Here is a 19434-nt window from a genome sequence, read left to right as displayed (position 1 = left end):
TGATCCTGGGGTCCTGGGATGGAGTCCCACATGGGTTCCCTGCAGGGAGCCTGCTTCTCCCTCTGCCTATGTCTCTGCTTCTCTCTCTTTCTCATGAATAAATGATAAAATAAATAAAAATCTATTTTAAAAAAATCCACATTTTACAGGAGAGAAAAGTAGAAGCTCAGAGCTGACAGTCACAGAGACTGGAGCAAAGTCAGGAGGCAAGCGACGCCCTGGCCACCTCCTACCTGATGCTCTTTGCCCATTCCTCTCCTCTGATGTGAAGTGACAGAGGCAGGACCATTCTACCCCACTCTCCATCTTCATCATTCTCCCGGCCAGGAGGGCTGGAAGGGATGCAGAGAGGAAAGGGAGAGAAACCCCCAAGCCCCTTCTCCAGAATCCTGCCCTGTGTGCTCCCCCCCAGCACTCCCACTAACCCAACAATGCTAGAGAAGAGTGCAGGTCTGGGAGGTGAATTCTCAGCCAAGGGCCGGGAAGGGAGGCGGGGGTGGGGCCAGGACGGGGGCGGGGCTGAGGCATGCCGACCTGATAGCGCAGGGTAGGAGGCCCCCACTCCAGACGCGGCGACCTCCCCCGTGTGGCCCCTGGACAGAACGAGGCATGAGGTGTCCTCTGGACGCCCGCCCCGGCCGCAGCCCTGCCTGGAAGAGGCTACTTCTAACAGGTGAGTAAGAAACAATGGCTTCACCCACAGGTTGGGGACAGGGAGAGGACAGTCCTCTACTCCCAGCGAGAGGAATCTCTATTCCAAGTCAGACTTGCCCCCTGTCAGAGCTCTGACTCCAGTCAGTTGAAAAATGGACGAGAACTCTTGAAATCCCCAGAAGGCCGTGCTATTGACCCTTTTTAGGAGAAGGGAAGTGAGGCTCAGAGAGGGGCAGAGTCCAAGACGGCTGGCTGGCAAGGGTAGATTCAGAATTCAGGACTAGGGGCCGCCCGGGGGGCTCAGTGGTTGAGCGTCTGCCTTTGGCTCAGGTTGTGAGTCCTGGGGTCCTGGGATCGAATCCCACATCGGGCTTCCGTGGGGAGCCTGCTTGTCCCTCTGCCTGTGTCGTGTCTCTGCCTCTCTCTGTGTCTCTCATGAATAAATAAATAAATAAAATCTTAAATAAAGACAAATCACACCAGCTGCCAGCTAAGAGATAAAATCAGTGGAGGTAGGTGGTGGGCAGTGAGCCCCGCACCCACCTAGAAGGCCCTAAGATGAGACAACTCCCAACTATCCACTTACGACCTTGGATCTAAGGTTCAAGTTCGCTCTGTCTCAGTTTCCCTGACATAAAACAGACTAGTGCTGCTGACCTCAGAGTTGTGGAGGCAACCAGTGAGTAATGGTTGGGAGAATCTGGCAGAGACCCTGGCAGAGCCAGCGTGAGGTTCTCAGCTGATCCCCCCCTCCCAGCAGCTGCCCTTCCACAGACCTTTCACACACAGCACTGTCTGTGTCTGGTGATGCTGCCCTGGGGGTCATCACCCCCTCGCCACCACTTCCCATTCATGAAGAAAGCTGATGTTTTAACATTTGTTCTGTAAGTGGGTATTTCTGATCCTTAAAACATAACCACTTACGTATTGCTTTTTAAATTTTTTTTAAAGATTTTATTTATTTATTTGTGAGAGACGCAGAGAGAGGCAGAGACACAGGCAGAGGGAGAAGCAGGTTCCGTGTGGGGGAGCCCGATGCGGGACTCAACCCCAGGACCCTGGGATCACAACCTGAGCCAAACACAAATATTCAACGACTGAGCCACCCAGGCTCCCTTGTATTGCTTTTTCTTTAATCTTTAAAAGACATATTTATACTATACCTAGTACTTGCAGTTGCAGAAGCAAGAATGGTAGCAGTGATGATAATTATCATTGTAATGTCAAGCACTGATTTGGCGGTCGCCTTGTTGGTACATTGTTCTAAGCACTTTACAAGCATTCGATCAAGGCTTCTCAACATCTACACTGCTTACTTTTGGGTCCAATGCTTTCCTTCTTGCCGGGGCTGTCCTGAACATGGTAGGATGCTGAGCAGCTTCCTTGGCCTCTACCCAGTGGATGCCAGTAGCACACCCCCCACCCCAAGTCGTGACAACCAAAAAGATTTCTAGACATTGCCAATGTCCCCCTGGGGGGACCAAAATCCTCCCCAGTTGAAAAATCCCTGGAGGCATTATCATTCCCATTTTATAGGTAAGGAAACTGAAGCTCAGAGAAGATCATTAATTTTCCCAAAGTCACCAGAGCTAATAAGTTTTGGGGCTTGCCCACTGGCCATCCAATTCTGGAGCTTACATTCTGGGGTATGTGTGTAAGACTATTAAGAACATAGTTTATGCTCTCTTATGTTCTTTTTTTTCTCTCTCTCTTATGTTCTTTATTCAAATTCTACTTAATTTTTTAAAAGATTTTTTTATTTATTTATTTATTATTTATTTATTTATTTATTTATTTATTTGACAGAAAGTACACAAGCAGGGGAAGGGGCAGAGAGAGAGGGAGAAGCAGGCTCCCCGCTGAGCAGGGAGCCCTACATAGGGCTCCATCCCAGGATCCTGGGATCATGACCTGAGCCAAAGACAGACGCTTCACTGACTGAGCCACCCAGGCACCCAAAAATTTTACTTAATTTTTGAATGGGCTATACATTCCCATGGTTTGAGTCTCAAAGGTTTGAGTCTCAATAAAAGGCCTTGAGTGAAGTCACTGTCTTATCCACTCACCCAGTTCTCTCCTTCCCTCCCCGCTGTCACACACAGACAGCCACTGTTTTCATGTATGAATCCTCCCACGGTTTCTTTATATGTTTATAAGAAATGCATATATATATATATATATATATATATATATATATATATATTTACTTTTCTTCTGTTTTTACATCAAAAGTAGCACACCATAAGAACTATCCAGAAGCATGCCTTTGTATCTTAACTACTTACTCTGGAGATCTTTCCCTCTCAGTTCATGGCATTCTCGAGTGCTTCTTCAGCCTTTTGTATAATAACTGTATTGTTCTATTGTGTGAATGGACCATAATTTATTAAATCGGTTTTTTAACTACTTACTCTGGAGATCTTTCCCTCTCAGTTGATGGCATTCTGGAGTGCTTCTTCAGCCTTTTGTATAACTGTATTGTTCTCTTGTCTGAATGGACCATAATTTATTAAATCAGTTCCCTATTGTCAGGCACTTGGATATTTCCAATCTTTACCCGTTATAACTAAGGGGTAGCAGATGACCCTGACCATTAGACATTTTATACTGAGAAAATGTATCTGTAAAACACATTCCATGATGTTTAATTTCAGAGTCAAAGGAGGAAAAGGATATGGAAATATGGAAGGATATTTTAAGGATATGGAAAGGATATGGAAATTTTTTAATCCAAAAGACTTTACCAGACAGCCCTCATCATGGGTTGTGTCAGCCATGAATAGGTCTTTCCTATTGCCCTCAGTCTCACCAAAGCAGACGAGTCATCAATCTTTTGGACCTTTGCCAACCTGATAGGTGAAAGGTGTTACCTTGGGGTGTTTTTAATTTGCATTTCTCTTACCGGGAGCACAGCTGAACATTTTCTTTATGTCAAGAGACATTTGAATTTTCTTTTCTATGAGTTGCCTATCCATATCCTTTGTATATGTTTCTATTTTCTTATTGATATCTCAGAACTTTTTACATATTCACGAAATGAGCTCTTGGACCATGAAATTTGTTGCAAATAATTTTTCCTGGCATGTTATTGTTCTTTTGACTTGGTGGGTGGTGTTTGTTTTTTTCACTTGGCCAAAGTTCTTTACATTTTCATCTCAAATGTTTTAGTCTTTTATGACTGGATCTTGTGTACTTATTGCAACAGCCATCAATCCAGTGAGAGGCAGTAGAATGGGGTGGGTAAGTTCATAGGGTCTGGAGCCAGATTCCAAGGATTCTGCTCTAAACCCTAAGCCGCATGGAAATGTAATTAAAGGAAGTGAGAGCAACTGGGGACAGTGGGACACAATCACCAGTCTACTTTACTACAGAATTCTGCTGTTTACCACCTATGACATCCTGGACAATGGTCTTCAATTCTTTGAGCTTCCATTTTCCTCAGTCCTACTCAGGGTATAATAGTTGTGTCACTCAGGGTTGAAGCAGGAAAAATGGTCTACCCAAAAAACTAATGAGAGGGGTTTAAAGACTTTTAAAATTTTTTATTGATTTATGTGAGGGAGAGAGAGAGCGCACACGCATGAGCAGGAGAGAGAGGGAAAAGCAGGGGGGAAAGGGAGGAGCAGACCCCCCGCTGACCCAGGGGCCTAACTTGGGGCTCAATCTCAGAACCCTGGGGTCATGACCTGAAGTGAAGGCAGACACTTAACCAACTGAGCCACCCCGGCACCCCTTGAGGGGAGTTTAATAAAGGGACTATTTGCAGAAATGTAAGCAGGGCATAAGTAAACCCCCTTGAGGCCATGCAGCACCAGAGGGCTAGCCACAGCAGAAAGCTGTTACCCACTCTGTGCTAGAAGCCGTAAGAGGAAGAACAGACCCCAAAACTCAGAGACAGTGGTATATGGAGAGGGCCACCAACAGCAGCTTTAGTAGAGGGACACAGCCGGCCCATGTTGACAAAGCAGGGAGAGAGCTGTGGGATCAGCTACCTCAAAGTCATTCCCATTGGCAGAAGCTAACCGGAAGCAAAAGATAAGGGGACCCAGCAATGCAGCTCAGAGAAGTCAGACTTTATCGGGGAGCAGAACAGGGCAGAGAAGGTTAGAGAACGGATCTGCAGGACACCCTAAGTAATGTGTGCTTGGTGGGGTCAATGTAAGGGGTAAGTAAGATGATACGTATTCAGTGTTTAGAACAGCATCTGGCTGATAGAAGGTGCTCAGTGAATGCTCCCTTTTCATTTTCTATTTTTTAAAGATTTATTTATTTATTTATTTATTTATTTATTTATTTATTTGAGAGAGAGAGAGCACTCTCAAGTGGGGGGAGGGACAAAGGAAGAGGGAGAGGAGACTCCTCAAGCAGACTCCCTGCTGAGTGTGGAACTCAAGTCCAGGACCCAGAGATCATGACCTGAGCAGAAATCAAGAGTCAGACACTTAACCAACTGAGCCACCCAGGCTCGCCCACCCCACATTATTTCTGTCACTATCGCCCTGATCATCAACTCTCAATGTGCCATACTCCTCGCCCAAATCAGGAAGGGTTACTTGCTGGGGCAGCATCTCACCTTTGGTCCCATTTGCTCCCTCTGCTCTCTCCTCTCCCTTCCCACCTCCCCCAAGGCATCCTGATCGCATCCTGCACCTGCCTTGCCTCCTCGGAGCTGCCCTTCCCTGCGTCTCCAGACCTCTTGACTGAAGGAGCCGGTGCCCGCCTGCCTGTTCCTGGAAGCCTGAATGGTGTTCTCTCTGCTTCTTGGCCCCAGGGGCACAGCCACACAGGCCAGGAGACACTGGACACCCGAGGTAGCCTGCTCATCAGAAACATGACACCCCCAAGACATGGTGCTGGAAACTAGCAGAGGACACAGGAGTGTGACAAAGCAGATACTTGGCAAGGGTGAATGGGGCTGAGACGGACCATGTTCCCAGGCAGCGAGAGGTAGGGCTTCCCAGAGGAGGGGCCATCCAAGCTGGGATGTGTAGGTGGAGCAGGAGTTTGCCCCACAAAGAGTGGGAGAAAGTGCTCCTGCAGAGAGGCCAGCTAGTAAACACCAAAAAGCAGGAAGGACCAGCTCCAACTTACTGAGCCCTCACTCTGTACCAAACATAGGGGATTTCACAGCAACCTGCGAAAGCAGATGCTCCAAGCACCAACCCCATTGCACAGGTGAGGATCTAAGGCTGAGAGAGAGGTGATGTCAATGGCCTGTGGTCACCTAGAAGCAAGAGGCCATGTTGGGATTCTACAGGACTCTCTATGATCCTGGAGCTTATCTCCTTCCCTGTGGCCTCTCTAGCCCAGCACCATCTCCAGGGAACCAGGGTGGGGAGAGCCCCCCCTGTGCCCATGCCCTTCTCAGCCCTGAGCTCGTGGAGCCTCTGAAACCGGAATGGCCTTGCACAGACATACCTTCTCTGCCTCTGGCCAGCTGTGCATCCTTGAAAAGTGACTTCCCATCTGTATACTTGGGTGTTCCCATCTGTAAAATGGAGCCATGGTAGATCCTACCTCATCAGGTTGTTTTGAGAATTTAAGTGTATAAATCCAGTGGGTTTCAAGCTTTTTCAGTCAAGACCCACAGTGAGAAATGGACTTCACCTCAAGATCTGGAGTGTACACATAGACACACACCACAAGTAATTGAAAGACATGTGTCATAAAATAACAATTATTGCTATGAGCAATGCATTCTGGTATTTTCTGTTATATTTCATGTCACATTTCAAATGCTGATCACAACTTTCTAAATAATTTTGCTCAAGCACGGATCAGTCTCACTCACAGTATAACTGACCATGAGTTAGCATGTGTTTGGAATGGTGTTTGGCTCCTAGTAAGAGCCAGATCCAGGTGGTTCTTTACATTGCTTCTTGTTTCTACACCTGGTGGGCTCCTTTTCCTCCTGCAAGGCTTAGCTCAGACACTACCTCCTCCAGGAAGCCTTGCATGAGTTCTCAGGTTGAACTAAAGTTCTTTTCACTGTATCATATTGCATTGAATTTGGAAATCAGCTCTGTGTGGAGGCTCCCAGTACTCACCACGACATCAGACTTCCAGGTTCAAATACTCGCTGGGCCTCTCTCTGACCATGAAGCTTGGGCCTAAGAACCCCTGGACCTCAAGTCTTTAACCTGGAAGAAACATTGGAAAGAGAACTATTATGTATGCCCCATCTCTGTAAAGAGCATTCCCAGCAGCCAGTGGCGCCAGCACCAAGCCTTGGAGGCCCCCCTTGACTCTTCTCTTTCTCTCTCTCCAATGCATCAGCAAGTCCTGTGGGCTCGGCTTTCAGAATAATCCAGAATCCACTCCCTCCCAGCAACTCGGCCTCACCCTGGTCCAAGTGAAGGCTGGGTTGCTGGGATATTTATATACCAGCCCATGCCTGTCATTGCATAGGCCTGCCCCTGGGTGTGCTCATTTCCCAATTCTCTGTCCTGCTTCCTCCTTGAGCAGAGCAGGCCCTGGCAGCCAAAGTACTGGGGCAACGGGTGAGGTGCTGGCAGTTAGAAGTGATGAAGGTGAGGGATTGGGGGGAGCGGTACGCCCGGGTCTGGAGCAGGACTGGACACAGATCAGGAACTCCAAATACATTTGTTGATGAGTGAATGAATGAATGAATGAATGTCCCTGCAGTGGACAAAAGAAGTGCTCAGCCTCTCTGAGTGGTCTCCATCCATGTGGCCTTGCTCTTGTTTCCACAGCCAGTTCCAAGGGGGTGAGTCTGCTCACATTCCCCTACAACATCGATGGCGTTATCCAGAGTGACCTCAATTACTCAGTGGTCCTGAATTGTCTGGCTTCTTATATCACCCCCAAGCCCGTGCTACACTGGACCCTCAATGGGGAGCCCTACATGACCGGGGCTCTGCTGATCATCCGGAGGTTGTCCTGGGAGAATCTGGGCACCTATGTGTGCACGGCCAAGAATAGCCAAGGACAGTATCCCTCTGACCCTGTGACCATCTCGCTGCCAGGTGAGTCCCCCACCCCCACTCCAGACTTTTGCATCCTTGGTTGCATTGAGCCTTCTACAAAGCCACCCACTCTGAAACCCTGTATAGCCAAGATGCCATCCCATTCTTCCATCTGCCTGGCAGAGTGGGGTGATTAGCCCATTTTGCAGAGGCTGCAGCTGAAAGAGATGAACTCTAATAAAAGCTCAGCTCCGAATCTGGACCCAGCTGTCTGGTTCCTGGCTCCAACTGTTTCCTGGCTGTGTGAACCTGGCCCCTCAGGTCTCAGCGCACACCTGCAGGAAAAAAAAAAAAATGCAGGTGATAATGAGTGGTTCTGAGCACCGGCTTTGGAATTTGAACTCTGGCTCTACCACGTCCTGGCTGTGTGACTTTGGACCAGTGCCTTGACTTCTCTGTGCCTCAGTGTCCTTGTCTATAAATAGGGATAATAACAGCACCCACCCCAAAGTGTAGTTGTGAGCATTCAATGAGATAAGCAGGCAAACAGCTTCAAATAGTAGTGCTGAGCACTACTGAACACTAGGGAGTGCTCAGAAGGCATGAGCTAGTATCGTGGCTGCAATTAGTATTATCCATATTATTATTACTTTTGTGACTACTACTGTATGCAGTGAATGTGCAGAGCCCCAGGTGGCAATAATGAGAACAGCTAGTTGGGATCAGGAAAGTAGTCTGGGAGCCGGTCAAACCTGGATGCAATTCCTGCCCCTGTGCTTCCCTGGCCAGGTGACTTAGGATAAGTGACTTCCCCTCTCTGAGCCTCTGTTTCTTCCTGGGTGTAATGGGGGTGAACATGTACACTTCTGCAAGATTGTCATAAGGAGCAGAAATAATGTGTGATTGGGGTGAGCAGAACACCTGTTAGAAAGCAGGTGCTTTAAGGCTGCCCAGCTTGTTCTCTCGTGGAGCATGCGACTCTTGATTTTGGGGTCATGAGTTCAAGCCCCACATTGGATGTGGAGCTTTATTTTAAAAAGAAGAATGATAGCAGCTATCCTCATGAATATATTTTTCATGTATTTATGCATGGAGGACAAGAGACTTGGAGTGAGCTAGAATAGTATAGAGGACCTGGCCAGTAGAGAAGCCAGGGAGGGATGTGGGCAGCAGGGAACACATGAGCAAAGGTCCAGAGCATGGAAAGGGCAGGAGTGATGGAAACCTGGCTGGGGTAGGCCCCAGAGAGCTGCCATCTCTTCCCAGCCAGGGTCCAATTGGAGCTTCAGGATTTGATTTTGGGGTGATTCTCAAGAGAAAAAGTGCAAATCTTATAGCAGCTGGTGACTCTGATTTATTCATTGAGAATGACTTTCGAGACCCCCCTTTACTCATTCGTCAACTCTTCTGAAAATGTTAATTTCCTACTGCCTACTACATAACCAGCCCGTGTTGGGTGGTGCTGGGGACATTCTGGAGACAGCCCTGGCCCTGCCCTCAAATAGTAATGACTAGAGTGACTAGAGTGGGCAAGGCTGGGTGGGAGAGCCAAGGGATGTGGGACCCAAGAGGCCACCTGACCCAACAAGGGGGTCAGGGAGGGCTTCCTGGAGGAGGGGACATCTGAGCCAGTACTAGAGTACATAGGAGTTATCCAGGCCAAGGGAAGGAAAATGGCATAAATGGCATTCTAGGAGCACAAAGGCTGGGAAGTAGGAAAGAGAGGTGAGCTTAGAAAATTGAGTAGAAAAAAAGAAAGAAAATTGAGAAGAGTCCAATGGGACTGAGTTTTAAAGGTGGAGAGGAGAGAGAGCTGAGGCTGCAGGTAGCAAAGCTTCAAAGATTAAAATGAGAGATGCTTCCTCCCCAGGTCCTGGGAAGCCTCAGCAAAATTCTGAGCAGGGAAGGAACAGGGTCAAGTTAGAGCTTTCCACGGACCCCTCTGGCTTCTGCGTGGTGGGGAGGTTGGTGGGAGGAGAGACTGGGGCAGGAGAGCCAAGAAGAGGCTGTGGAGACCAGAGGATGAAGAGGAGGGGGATGGGATGAAGACACATTCAGGAGGTGAAATGGTGGGAGGCAGGGAGGTGGAGGGAGGATGGCTCCTTCAGTCTCACCCTTTCTTGTTCCTCCAGAAGAGAAAGTGGATCCCACAGAGGCTGAGCCCATCGAGCCGGACCCCGTTCTCTCCCTGTCAGGAGGAGCTGCCATCAGCCTCCTCGTGGCTGGAAATGTAGGGGCGGCGATGCTGATCGGAGGAATAAGCTTCACCATCGTCCAGAGTCTAAAGTACGTGCTGTCCTCACCCCTGTCCACTGCCCGACGTCCGCTCGGCCCCCATGAGCCACAGAACTCACTCTGCAGCAAGACAGAAGCCCAATCGGTAGCCTCCTCCCAAGAAGCTTTAGACTCAGGGAGGATGATATTGACCCCTGGTGCACCCACCCAAGGTGGAACACCGGGGAACAGAGCGACAGAAAGGGATTCTGGAGCTCATCTGCCTCAGTTCAAATCCCAGCTCTGTTCCGTACCTGCAGTGAAGGCAGAGGCAAGTCATACCCCATCTGTGCCTCAGTTTGACCATATACAAAATGCCATCCTCAGGGGCTATCGTGAGGATGAAACAAGCTAGTATTTCTAAAGTGGCTACAGCTGTGCCTGGAATACGGTCAGCCCCATATTCTTCCCTTCTATACACATCTATCGAGTATCTGCGCTGCTAACACTGGGGAAAACCCTGGGAATAGCAGCAGAAAGTCCAGGCCTGCACAAACTTGCGTTCTAGTCTGAGACACCAGCAATTCCGGTGATGACCAAGTAAAATATAGAGAGCATGTTGGATAATGATGAGTGCTCAGCCACAGAGTAAGGCTGGGAAGTAAGGCCAGGGTTGGGGTGGGACACAGTTTAACTAAGTCAGTGAAGGCCTCCCCGAGAAAGTGACATCTGAGCAAAGACACTGAGCAAAGGAGGGATGGATGTCAGTGGATGTCTGGCAGAAGGGCGTACCCCGCAGGGAAAACAGCCAGTGCAAAGGCCCTGAGGTAGGACTTCACCTGGCGTGTTCAAGCAATAGCAAGGAGGTCAGCATGGCTGGAGTGGTGTGAGGAGTGGGAAGAGAAACAGGGCATGAGGTATGAGATCAGAGAAGGAACGGAGATCTTGTGGGCCATATAAGGACTTGGCTTTTGTTCTAAGTGACATGAAAGCCATGGAGGGTTTAGAGGAGGGATGGGATCTGACTTACACCTGACTTGCATCTCAATGCTAGATGTAGTAGCTATTATGGTAATACTATAATATCTTACCATGTACTGAGCACCTATTATCTGCTTGCTAAACATTATTCTATCTAATTTCCACAAGAGCTCAGCAGGTGGGGTTAGGGAGGTGGGGCGGTGGATAAGAAAAAGACCTTGTTTTTATCAAAGAGGAAACTAAGTCTCAGAGAGAAGTGACTGGCCCCAAACCCCACAGCTGGAGAGGGATTCAAACCCAGAACCTGGCCTCACTCCTAGTTCTCACTCCTAACCTCCGCTCCCTCTTTTCCTGCCATAACAACACAAGACTCTGTAGCCTGTGTACTGCAAGCTGACATGGTTTGCAAAGGCCTTGTGGATCAGCTGGGAGAGGCTGGGGCCAGGTCTCCAGTCTGTGAGTCCTGTGTAGAACCTTCCAGGGGTGGGGGAGGGCCAGGCTGCTACGTGAATCCCCTACCTCATCATCACTGTAGCAGTTGCAACTTCCCAGGCCCTCAGTAAGTGCTGGGAGCCTTCAAGTCACAGCTACTCTGAAGGATGGGCACGTTCTTGTCCTCATTTTCCAAGCGAGTAAACCAAAGCTCAGAGAAACTCACCTTCCCCCAGGACACGCAGCTGACAAATGGCTGACACTGAACCAAACCCAGATCCTAACCCAAAACCATGTTCTTGGAGGGGAAAGATGAGAAATCCAGTCCCTGCCTTCATGAGCAGGTGGGAGGGGTCACTTCCTGTCCTCCCACCATTTTGGCCAAGATGTATGATGACAGATGGATGCTGACGTCAGCCAGAAGGAACCAGCCTCAGGAAATGAGGTCATTAGGACAGGCGTGGCTGTCCTGACCCTCCCAGTGAGGAGGAGCACTTCTTAGGGAAGAGGGGTGTGGGCTGAAGGGAAGCTCCACACACATCCACAACACCCACCAATGGCCAGGAGAGATCCCTGTTGTTTGTAGTTAAGGCCATGGGACCCTCTACCCTATCTGTAAAATAAGGTTAATGGTAATAGGTACCTCAAAGGGAAAATGTGCAGATTACATGACACGGCGGGAATAAAGCACTGCAAATGGTGCCCAGCACATGGTAAACCTTCAATAAATGTCAGCCACATCTGTGATGATGATGATGATGATGATGATGATGACTCTCTCTCTCTCTCTCTCTCTCTCTCTCTCTTTCTCTCATTATAGGGCTAGAAGACAAAGAATACGGATGTGCTGCTGAAGTGGGCACTTGTCTGTCAGCCTCAAAGTGATGCCAGGAAGGGCAGCAAGAGAATTCTGGGGCTGGGGGACAAGATGATGTTCCTGGGAGCTCCTGATGAGACCTCCTCCCTCCTGATCTTTTGTCTCTGGGATGTTCTCATCTTGCTGAGAGTCCCAGAGACTGCTTTACTCTCCCTCTCCCCAGCTGCCAGCGTCCTACCTGGCCAGCTCCCCAAATCCCTGGAAACCACCCATACAAGCAGTCCGTATTTCGTGAAATTCATGAACTGAAAGCAAAGGATACTCACTTAAGTGGTCCAATAAAAACAAAAGGATGGGGGCACCTGGGAGGCTCAGTGGTTGAGCATCTGCGTTTGGCTCAGGTCGTGATCCCAGGGTCCTGGGATTGAGTCCCACATTGGGCTCCCCGGGGGGAGCCTGCTTCCCCCTCTGCCTATGTCTCTGTGTCTCTCATGAATGAATAAATAAAATCTAAAAAAGGGGGGGGACAAATTTAATATAAATATCCAGGAAGATTTCTAAAAATCCAAGTGTGCACCAGCTAGAACTTGCTCTGTAACAAACTATCCCCCCATTTTAATGGCTTAAAAAGACAGCCATGGATTTAGCTTAGAATTCTGTGGGGTTATCTGTTTGGGCTGGTCTCAGCTGGGCCATTCTTCTCATCTCTCCTGGGCCCACTCACGCCCCTGTGATGAGCTGGCAGTTACCCAGGAGATGTCTGGACTAGGACAGTTGTCTGGAACAAGTAACCTGTCCTCCACATCATCTATCATTCTGTAGCAGGCAGACCCAAGCTTGTTCATATGACAGAGGCAGGATTCCAGGAGTGAGAGGAGAGGGGCATTGCCTCTTGGGGCCAAGGTTAAGAATGGCACATCATTGGGATCCCTGGGTGGCGCAGCGGTTTGGCGCCTGCCTTTGGCCCAGGGCGCGATCCTGGAGACCCAGGATCGAGTCCCACATCGGGCTCCCGGTGCATGGGGCCTGCTTCTCCCTCTGCCTATGTCTCTGCGCCCCTCTCTCTCTCTCTCTCTCTCTGTGTGTGACTATCATAAATAAATAAAAATTAAAAAAAAAGAATGGCACATCATTGTTACTGCCACATTCTGGCCAAAGCCAGCTACATAGCCATCCCAGATTTGAGGAATAGGAAATGAACACCAACTCTTGATGGAGAGAAGAATCCGTGGCTATTTTTTCAAGTTCCCACCAAAAACAAGAGTGCATGATCAGAAAGTAAGAACGCTGCTGGAACCTCCTTCTCAGGCCCCAGCCCTCATCCCTTGTCATCCTCTTCTCTGGGCACATGGGATTCACAGTTCTCTCTGTGTCTCTCTCCACAGATGGGTGCTCAGTGGTTCTCTATCCATGTGGGGAGAGACATGATCCCATCACTTCCAAGTCCACAGAATCCCTTCACCTTGTTCCTGAAACCCCCAGAGAAGGCATCTGATTGGCTCACTCGGGTCAAGTGTCAACTGTGGTCCCATTCCTGTGGCTGCAGTGGGAGCCAGAATGATTTGTACAAGCAGAGTTCAAGGAGCTCAGCCCTATCTGTGGGGGCTCATTGCTCAGAAAGTGGGGGAGGTTTTGCCTTGTAAGCTGGGCAGACACCCCAAAATATCTTCTGCACGTGCAACTTATTTTGGCTCCTTTTCAAAAAAGAAAAAACAAACAAACAAACCTTGGATGCAGAGAAGTGAGGGAGGTGGTCACCACCCCCAGAAACCCACGGCCCATTTGTATATAAGATTGACTACTTGATTTTGAGCTGTTGGAGAATCCTGGTAGATGGCAGGCCAAGGGGAAAGGAATATGGATGAAGCCCCTGCATGGATGCATCTAACAGCAGAGGAGCATCAATGGTTTTGTGACCGACACAAAGCCACCTACCGTGCCATTATGATTAGCAGTAATGGGAACAGACCTGAATTCAGATGTTGTCTGCTGAGGGCTGTCTGTGTGCCAGCTCCTACCCTCATGTATCATATTATCTTCACTCAACCTACTGAGGAAAAGAGAATCCATCCCCATTTTACTGGCAAAGGAGGGGAGACTCAGAGAGAGGGTATGCCACTTCCTCAGAGTCACATGGGTAGAACAAGGTGGAACTATTCTCCAAACTAGGCTACCTGGCTCTGAAATCCCTGTTTCCAATCAGCCCACTTTCCTGTTGCTCTCTCCTTGGGGCCAGAGCCCCCTTCTCCTTTCATGAGGTCCTACCTCCTGTGTCAGCTATTGGTCATTATCCTTGTGTACCTAGGATAAAAGTGATGCTCAGAGAGGGCAAGTCACTCACCTGAGGTAACACAGGCATGCATGATGCCGACTCAAGTCTACCCAGTTCCAAAACCTGTGCTTTAGCCCAGTGCTGTCCAACAGAACTCTCTGTGGTGAGGTACATGTGGCTATTGAACCCTTGCAATATGAATAGTGTAACTCAGTTTTTATTTGTTTTTAATTCAATTTAATTTTAACTTATATTGCCACCTGTGGCTAGTGGCTATTGTATTGGACGGTGCACCTCTAACTCCTTGTTGTTAAAAATAAATCCCCCAGCAGCCATATGTGTAGATCACTGACTCTGGGGTCCTTGCCCTGGTCTGTCCAAAGGCTCAGATTTGCTTGAAAACCCCTAATATCTAACCAGTTCCTTTGTCACCTGAGACATCCTGCTGTACCCCCCCACTCTTCCCTTTTTCCTCCACTGTTAGAGAAGCTAGCTATCTAGCTATCCAAAGAGGAATCTTTGGGTGGCGACAGGAAGGAAACTGGTTCTTGCAGCTCCAAATATGGCTGGGTCTCAGCAGTGACACTGCAGCCACCGCCCTCACCAGTCTGTGTCCAGCTGTCCTCTGGCCAAGGCTGTAGCAAGGCTGTTCCCTTGCCCTTTGGAACAGCTGTGAATTTTTGTGATGTCCCTCCCTACCACTAAAAATAAACAAGGCAGATTTCGTCAAAGAGACCACCTGACCACACCTGTTACAGATTCAGTCCCCTGGTTGAATGCTGCCATAGCATTGTTCTGTTTTATAGCATTTAACTATATCATGTCATTAAATATTTATTGGTGTGAATATTTAATATTTATATCAACCATTAGACTATCAGCTCCACGATAGCAAGATCTGTATCTGTTACACAGTCTGTGCTCAATGCTACAGCATGCACACTGTGGAAATTGGAAAGCAGTACAAATCAAAGGTGTTGGGGGTCTCTCTCTCTCTCTCTCTCTTTTTTTTTTTTTTTTTTTGGAAAGCCAATTATCAACACCCTCACTGAAAAACAGGTGCCTAGAGACTCCATGAAGCCATCCAACTAGCCCTGTCTTAAATGTCTCTGGATTATTTGTACATGAAAGAAGAAATACACCTCTTTCTTACTTATGCCACTGTTTTAATTTCATTGTTCCTTACAGCCAGTCTAATACCAATGGATACATCTAACCCTAAGATTTAAACCATAAAGTCAAAGATTTAAATGACACTTGGCAAAACAGGTAGGTGCAGAGGAATTAGGCCACAGTGAAAATGTGAGCCAAAAACAAAATCATATCCCAACATCCCCCCAGGGGTGTGAAAAGTGCTGTCAAAAGTAGAAGATACACAGGCGCCTGGGTGGCTCAGTGGTTGGGTGTCTGCCTTCAGCCCAGGGTGTGATCCTGGGGTCCTGGGATCCAGTGCCCCACTGGGCTCCCCGCAGGGAGTCTGCTTCTCCCTCTGCCTATGTCTCTGCCTCTCTGTGTGTGTGTGTCTCTCATGAATAAATAAATAAAATCTTTTTTTTAAAAAAAAGAAAAAGGTAGAAGATGCAGGATTAGAAAAATTGAGAATCTCGTACTTGTTCTTCTTATTCTGTAACTGGACAGACACAAAGTCACACACTTTGTGTTCAGGCATTCCATACATCCCAGGCAGCCATATCTGTTAGGTGCTTGAAGGCCACAAGCAGAATCCAAGAAGGAAGAAGTAGGAGAAAGGAGATAGAATTTCTAACTTCTGGCCATAATTCCTCCCCATTTTCCTTTTTTAAAAGATTTTATTTATTTATTCATAAGAAAATAAATGGGCTCCTGCAGGGAGCCTGATGAGAACTCAATCCCAGGACCCTGGGGATCATGACCTGAGCCCAAGGCAGACGCTCAACCACTGAGCCACCCAGGCATCCCAATTCCTCTCCATTTTTGCATCCATTTTGCCAGGGTGCATTTCTCTTCACTACTATTTTTTTTCTTCACTACTATTTTTGATAGATTGGCAGTAGCTACTCTAAGTGGTGTACTGAGAGTTCTGGGAACCCACACACACTTGCCAGGAAGGAGCTCCTGTATAGAGTAAAAGCTCGATGTTTCGGGAAGCCTGGAATAGAGTGTTGATGGCAGTCCCATATTTGCCTCCCTTGCTTATCAGCAATGAGTCAGACTCTCTCATTCCTAAAAGAGATTAAAAGAACCTCTGGTTCAAGACCTGCCCAAAATATACTATGATCCACAATTAGAGAGGCACAGCAAGATTCCTAGGCTACTTTAACGTCTGGTTCATTCACCCAACAAATATTTACCAAGCACCTTCTGTGTGACTAGGTGCTAGACACATGGCCCAGAATAAGACAGACATGCCCTCAGAACTCTGTACTCACAGAGTTCACAGATTCCATCTCCAAAATTCAAAAAACTCCAGCCTATTCTTTTCCCAAGTCCTCAGCCCTCCCTGCTTCCTGCCACTACCACCCCATCTCTTCCTTATTAGAACACATCCAAACTCTCTTCCTCAAGCTCTCAAGCTTGCAGGCTTGTTCTCTCTCTCTCTCTCTCTCTCTCTCTCTCTCTCTCACACACACACACACACACACACACACACACAACTTCATAAGAAGTTTCTTCTGAATTCCAGTATTGACAGAAAATACAACAATGAACTAAGGTGGAAAGATGACTAATAGACATATAAAAATCAGATCAAATAATTGCTAAAGCCATTCATTCATTCACTTATTCATTCATTCATTTATTCAACATGCCTTCCTCCAGCCCCTGGTCCATGTAGAACCCTGTACTGGGCAGTACTGGGGACACAGGACTGACCACAGCAGCTGCAGCCCTGCCCCCCCAGGGCTCACTGTCCAATAGGGGAGAGAGAACCATCTCCAGCAGTGACAACCCAGAGTAGTTCATGCTGGGATGCGGGAGCCCATAAGGAGCTTCTGATCCACCCTGGGAGTCCAAGAGGGCTTCCTGAGGAAGGGGTCATCTGTACGGAAGAATACATTAAGATGATTAACAAGAGCAGCCATGTCCCTAGAAGGTGATATTTATGCTAATGGGCTTTAATGTATCCTCTCTGTTTATTAATCCAAACCCTAGAAAGTGGGTGCTATTATTAGTCCCATGTTGGAAATGAGGAAGCTGGGGTGCCTGGGTGGCTCAGTTAAGTGTGCGCCTCTTGATTTTGGTTCAGGGCAGGATCTCAGGGCCGTGGGATCTGTCCCTGCGTCTGGGGCTCTGAGCTCAGCGGGGAGTCAGCTTGAGATTCTCTCCCTCTTCCTATACCCCTCCCTTGCTTGCGCTTCTCTCTCTCTCTCTTTCAAATAAATAAATAAATCTTTAAAAAATAGAAATGAGGAAATTGAATTCTCACTACCCTGAACCCTGCCCCCATGGAACTTACTACTACAGCTTAGGGGACTTAGGAACACCAGAAGAGGGATTCCCCAGCATGGGAAACCAGGAAGGCTTCTGGGAGGAGGCAAGGGCTCAGTAGTGAACTGAGTAGTAACCATTGCCGGGTGGAGAACAGAGGAAATGTGTCCCAGCCTGGAGATGAGCAAACACGATTCATTCAGAGGGACTGCAAGGGCTTTGGCCTGGCTGACTTATAAAGCAGAAGAGGAAGTGACATCAAGCTGTCATCAGCGGCTAGGTCATGTAGGAGCTACAATGTGGCCTTTGTCCTTCACACTGCAGAGACCTATCTGTTAGAGGGTATGGTTCTGATTAGTCACCAGTGATAGAAGTCGGCTGGGGAGAGCAGGTTTCGTTTCCCTCCTTGGGTTGTGAAAGGCTTGTGGGATTTGGAAGGGAGGAAAGACAGAATGACCATCCACCATTGGGAGGTACCACTACAACCCTACATGCCAGTGGGGGTGGGGGTGGGAGCTCAGTGGATGTGGGGGTTGGAGCTGGCAGGAGATGACGGAGAGGAAATGCCCACTCTGGGTAGCCAGTCAGTTCTTGGGCAAGCACAGGCAGGTTTGGGAGTTTCTTTCCATCTTTTTCCTGTCTAGCCTCAGGGTATAGAAGATGAAAATTGTGCCCTAGGGCACCAATAATAGTTTCTGCCATTTGTGAAGCACCTAAACCAATGACTTTTTTTAACCGTATGACTTACTTTAAAATAACTTATTGAACCATCACCATATGGTTTTTTTGATCCCCTATTTTATGGATAAGAAAAAGGAGGCAAGAGAAATGATCCAGGTGGTTTAGGATCACCAGCTATTAATTGGTGAAACCAGAATTTGAACCAAAAGAGTAACGTTCCAAACCACTGCTCCCTCCTCTCCTTCTCCTTTTCCCTGCTCAGTCTCCTCCACCCATCTCTCTCCCCTGCCATTCTTTCTTCCTCCTTCCCCTCTACCCAGCCTCCAGGTTTCTACATCAGACCTTTGGGACCAAGCTCCACATCTGAAATTTTAGAAGCTCCAGCTTACTGCTATGAGGGCCTCTGGGTAGTAAGCACGGCACTGCCATCATCTACCTTGCTGGCAAGAGTGCTTCTCCCAAACCACACATGCCCCAGCCCTTGGACCCAGCCAATCAGCTTCTAGGAACGCATGGAACTGATTCCGTCACACACCAAGGAAACAGTGTGGACGTGGTTACTCCACGCCCTGCAAGGACAAAGCATTAGAACATTGGAAATACCCAAAAGGCCCGTGCACTGAGAGTAGGTTCAAAACTGATGATGTGTTCATGCACAGGAAGACTTTGACAAAAGGAGAGTGGTTGCAAGGAGCCAGACCACCTTCAGGACTCAGAGATGGGGAGAGATCGCAGGTGGGGCTGTAGAACATCTTGTCTCAACCTACCCATTCCAACTGGCACCACTCACTCTCCCCCATCACATCCTCAACGAGGCTCATCCAGACCTGAAATAAGACATTTGCTTTAATTCAGTGATTTTGACACCATGGTGCTTTTGGCCTTCCCAAGTATTTATTGACTTAACTTTTTTGGGGGGTGGGGGGAGGTGGCCAGGAATACCAGCCATGGAAGGCCCTACCCTACCCACTGACCCTCCCCTCACCTTAGCCCCATCCCTGAGACCCTAATTTTTCTAGACCCCATCACTGGCTCCATCCTTAACCTTC

The 19434-nt window shown here is 48.2% G+C and overlaps 1 protein-coding gene and 1 long non-coding RNA gene across 2 annotated transcripts; one reads left to right on the top strand and one right to left on the bottom strand.

Annotated features, from left to right (window-relative positions):
• Positions 1 to 536: 536 nt before the first annotated feature.
• On the top strand, positions 537 to 13131 carry IGSF23 (immunoglobulin superfamily member 23). Its single transcript, XM_055311166.1, has 5 exons — positions 537 to 673; positions 5283 to 5465; positions 7368 to 7640; positions 9713 to 9866; positions 12028 to 13131. Exons 1-5 carry the CDS (start codon positions 610 to 612, stop codon positions 12059 to 12061), a joined length of 708 nt encoding a protein of 235 aa, XP_055167141.1. The 5' UTR covers positions 537 to 609; the 3' UTR covers positions 12062 to 13131.
• On the bottom strand, positions 5357 to 6837 carry LOC129500577 (uncharacterized). Its single transcript, XR_008662571.1, has 3 exons — positions 6702 to 6837; positions 6073 to 6142; positions 5357 to 5470 (listed from the first exon to the last, which is right to left on the bottom strand). It is a non-coding gene; the product is annotated as an uncharacterized LOC129500577 (long non-coding RNA).
• Positions 13132 to 19434: the final 6303 nt, after the last annotated feature.

The sequence above is a fragment of the Nyctereutes procyonoides genome, unplaced genomic scaffold (assembly GCF_905146905.1).
Source record: "Nyctereutes procyonoides isolate TBG_1078 unplaced genomic scaffold, NYPRO_anot_genome, whole genome shotgun sequence".
NCBI lineage: Eukaryota > Metazoa > Chordata > Mammalia > Carnivora > Canidae > Nyctereutes > Nyctereutes procyonoides.
The sequence above is the reverse complement of the archived record's forward strand: the minus strand, read 5'-3'. Positions and strand labels throughout refer to the sequence as shown.

What these genes read in the sequence shown, in the direction of transcription:
- IGSF23 (XM_055311166.1), top strand. Translation starts at nt 610, where the DNA reads ATGAGGTGTCCTCTGGACGCCCGCCCCGGCCGCAGCCCTGCCTGGAAG. An exon ending in GAAGAGGCTACTTCTAACAG is followed by an intron (nt 674 to 5,282) that starts GTGAGTAAGAAA and finishes ACCTCCCCCAAG; the next exon opens with GCATCCTGATCGCATCCTGC. An exon ending in ACCATCGTCCAGAGTCTAAA is followed by an intron (nt 9,867 to 12,027) that starts GTACGTGCTGTC and finishes CTCTCATTATAG; the next exon opens with GGCTAGAAGACAAAGAATAC.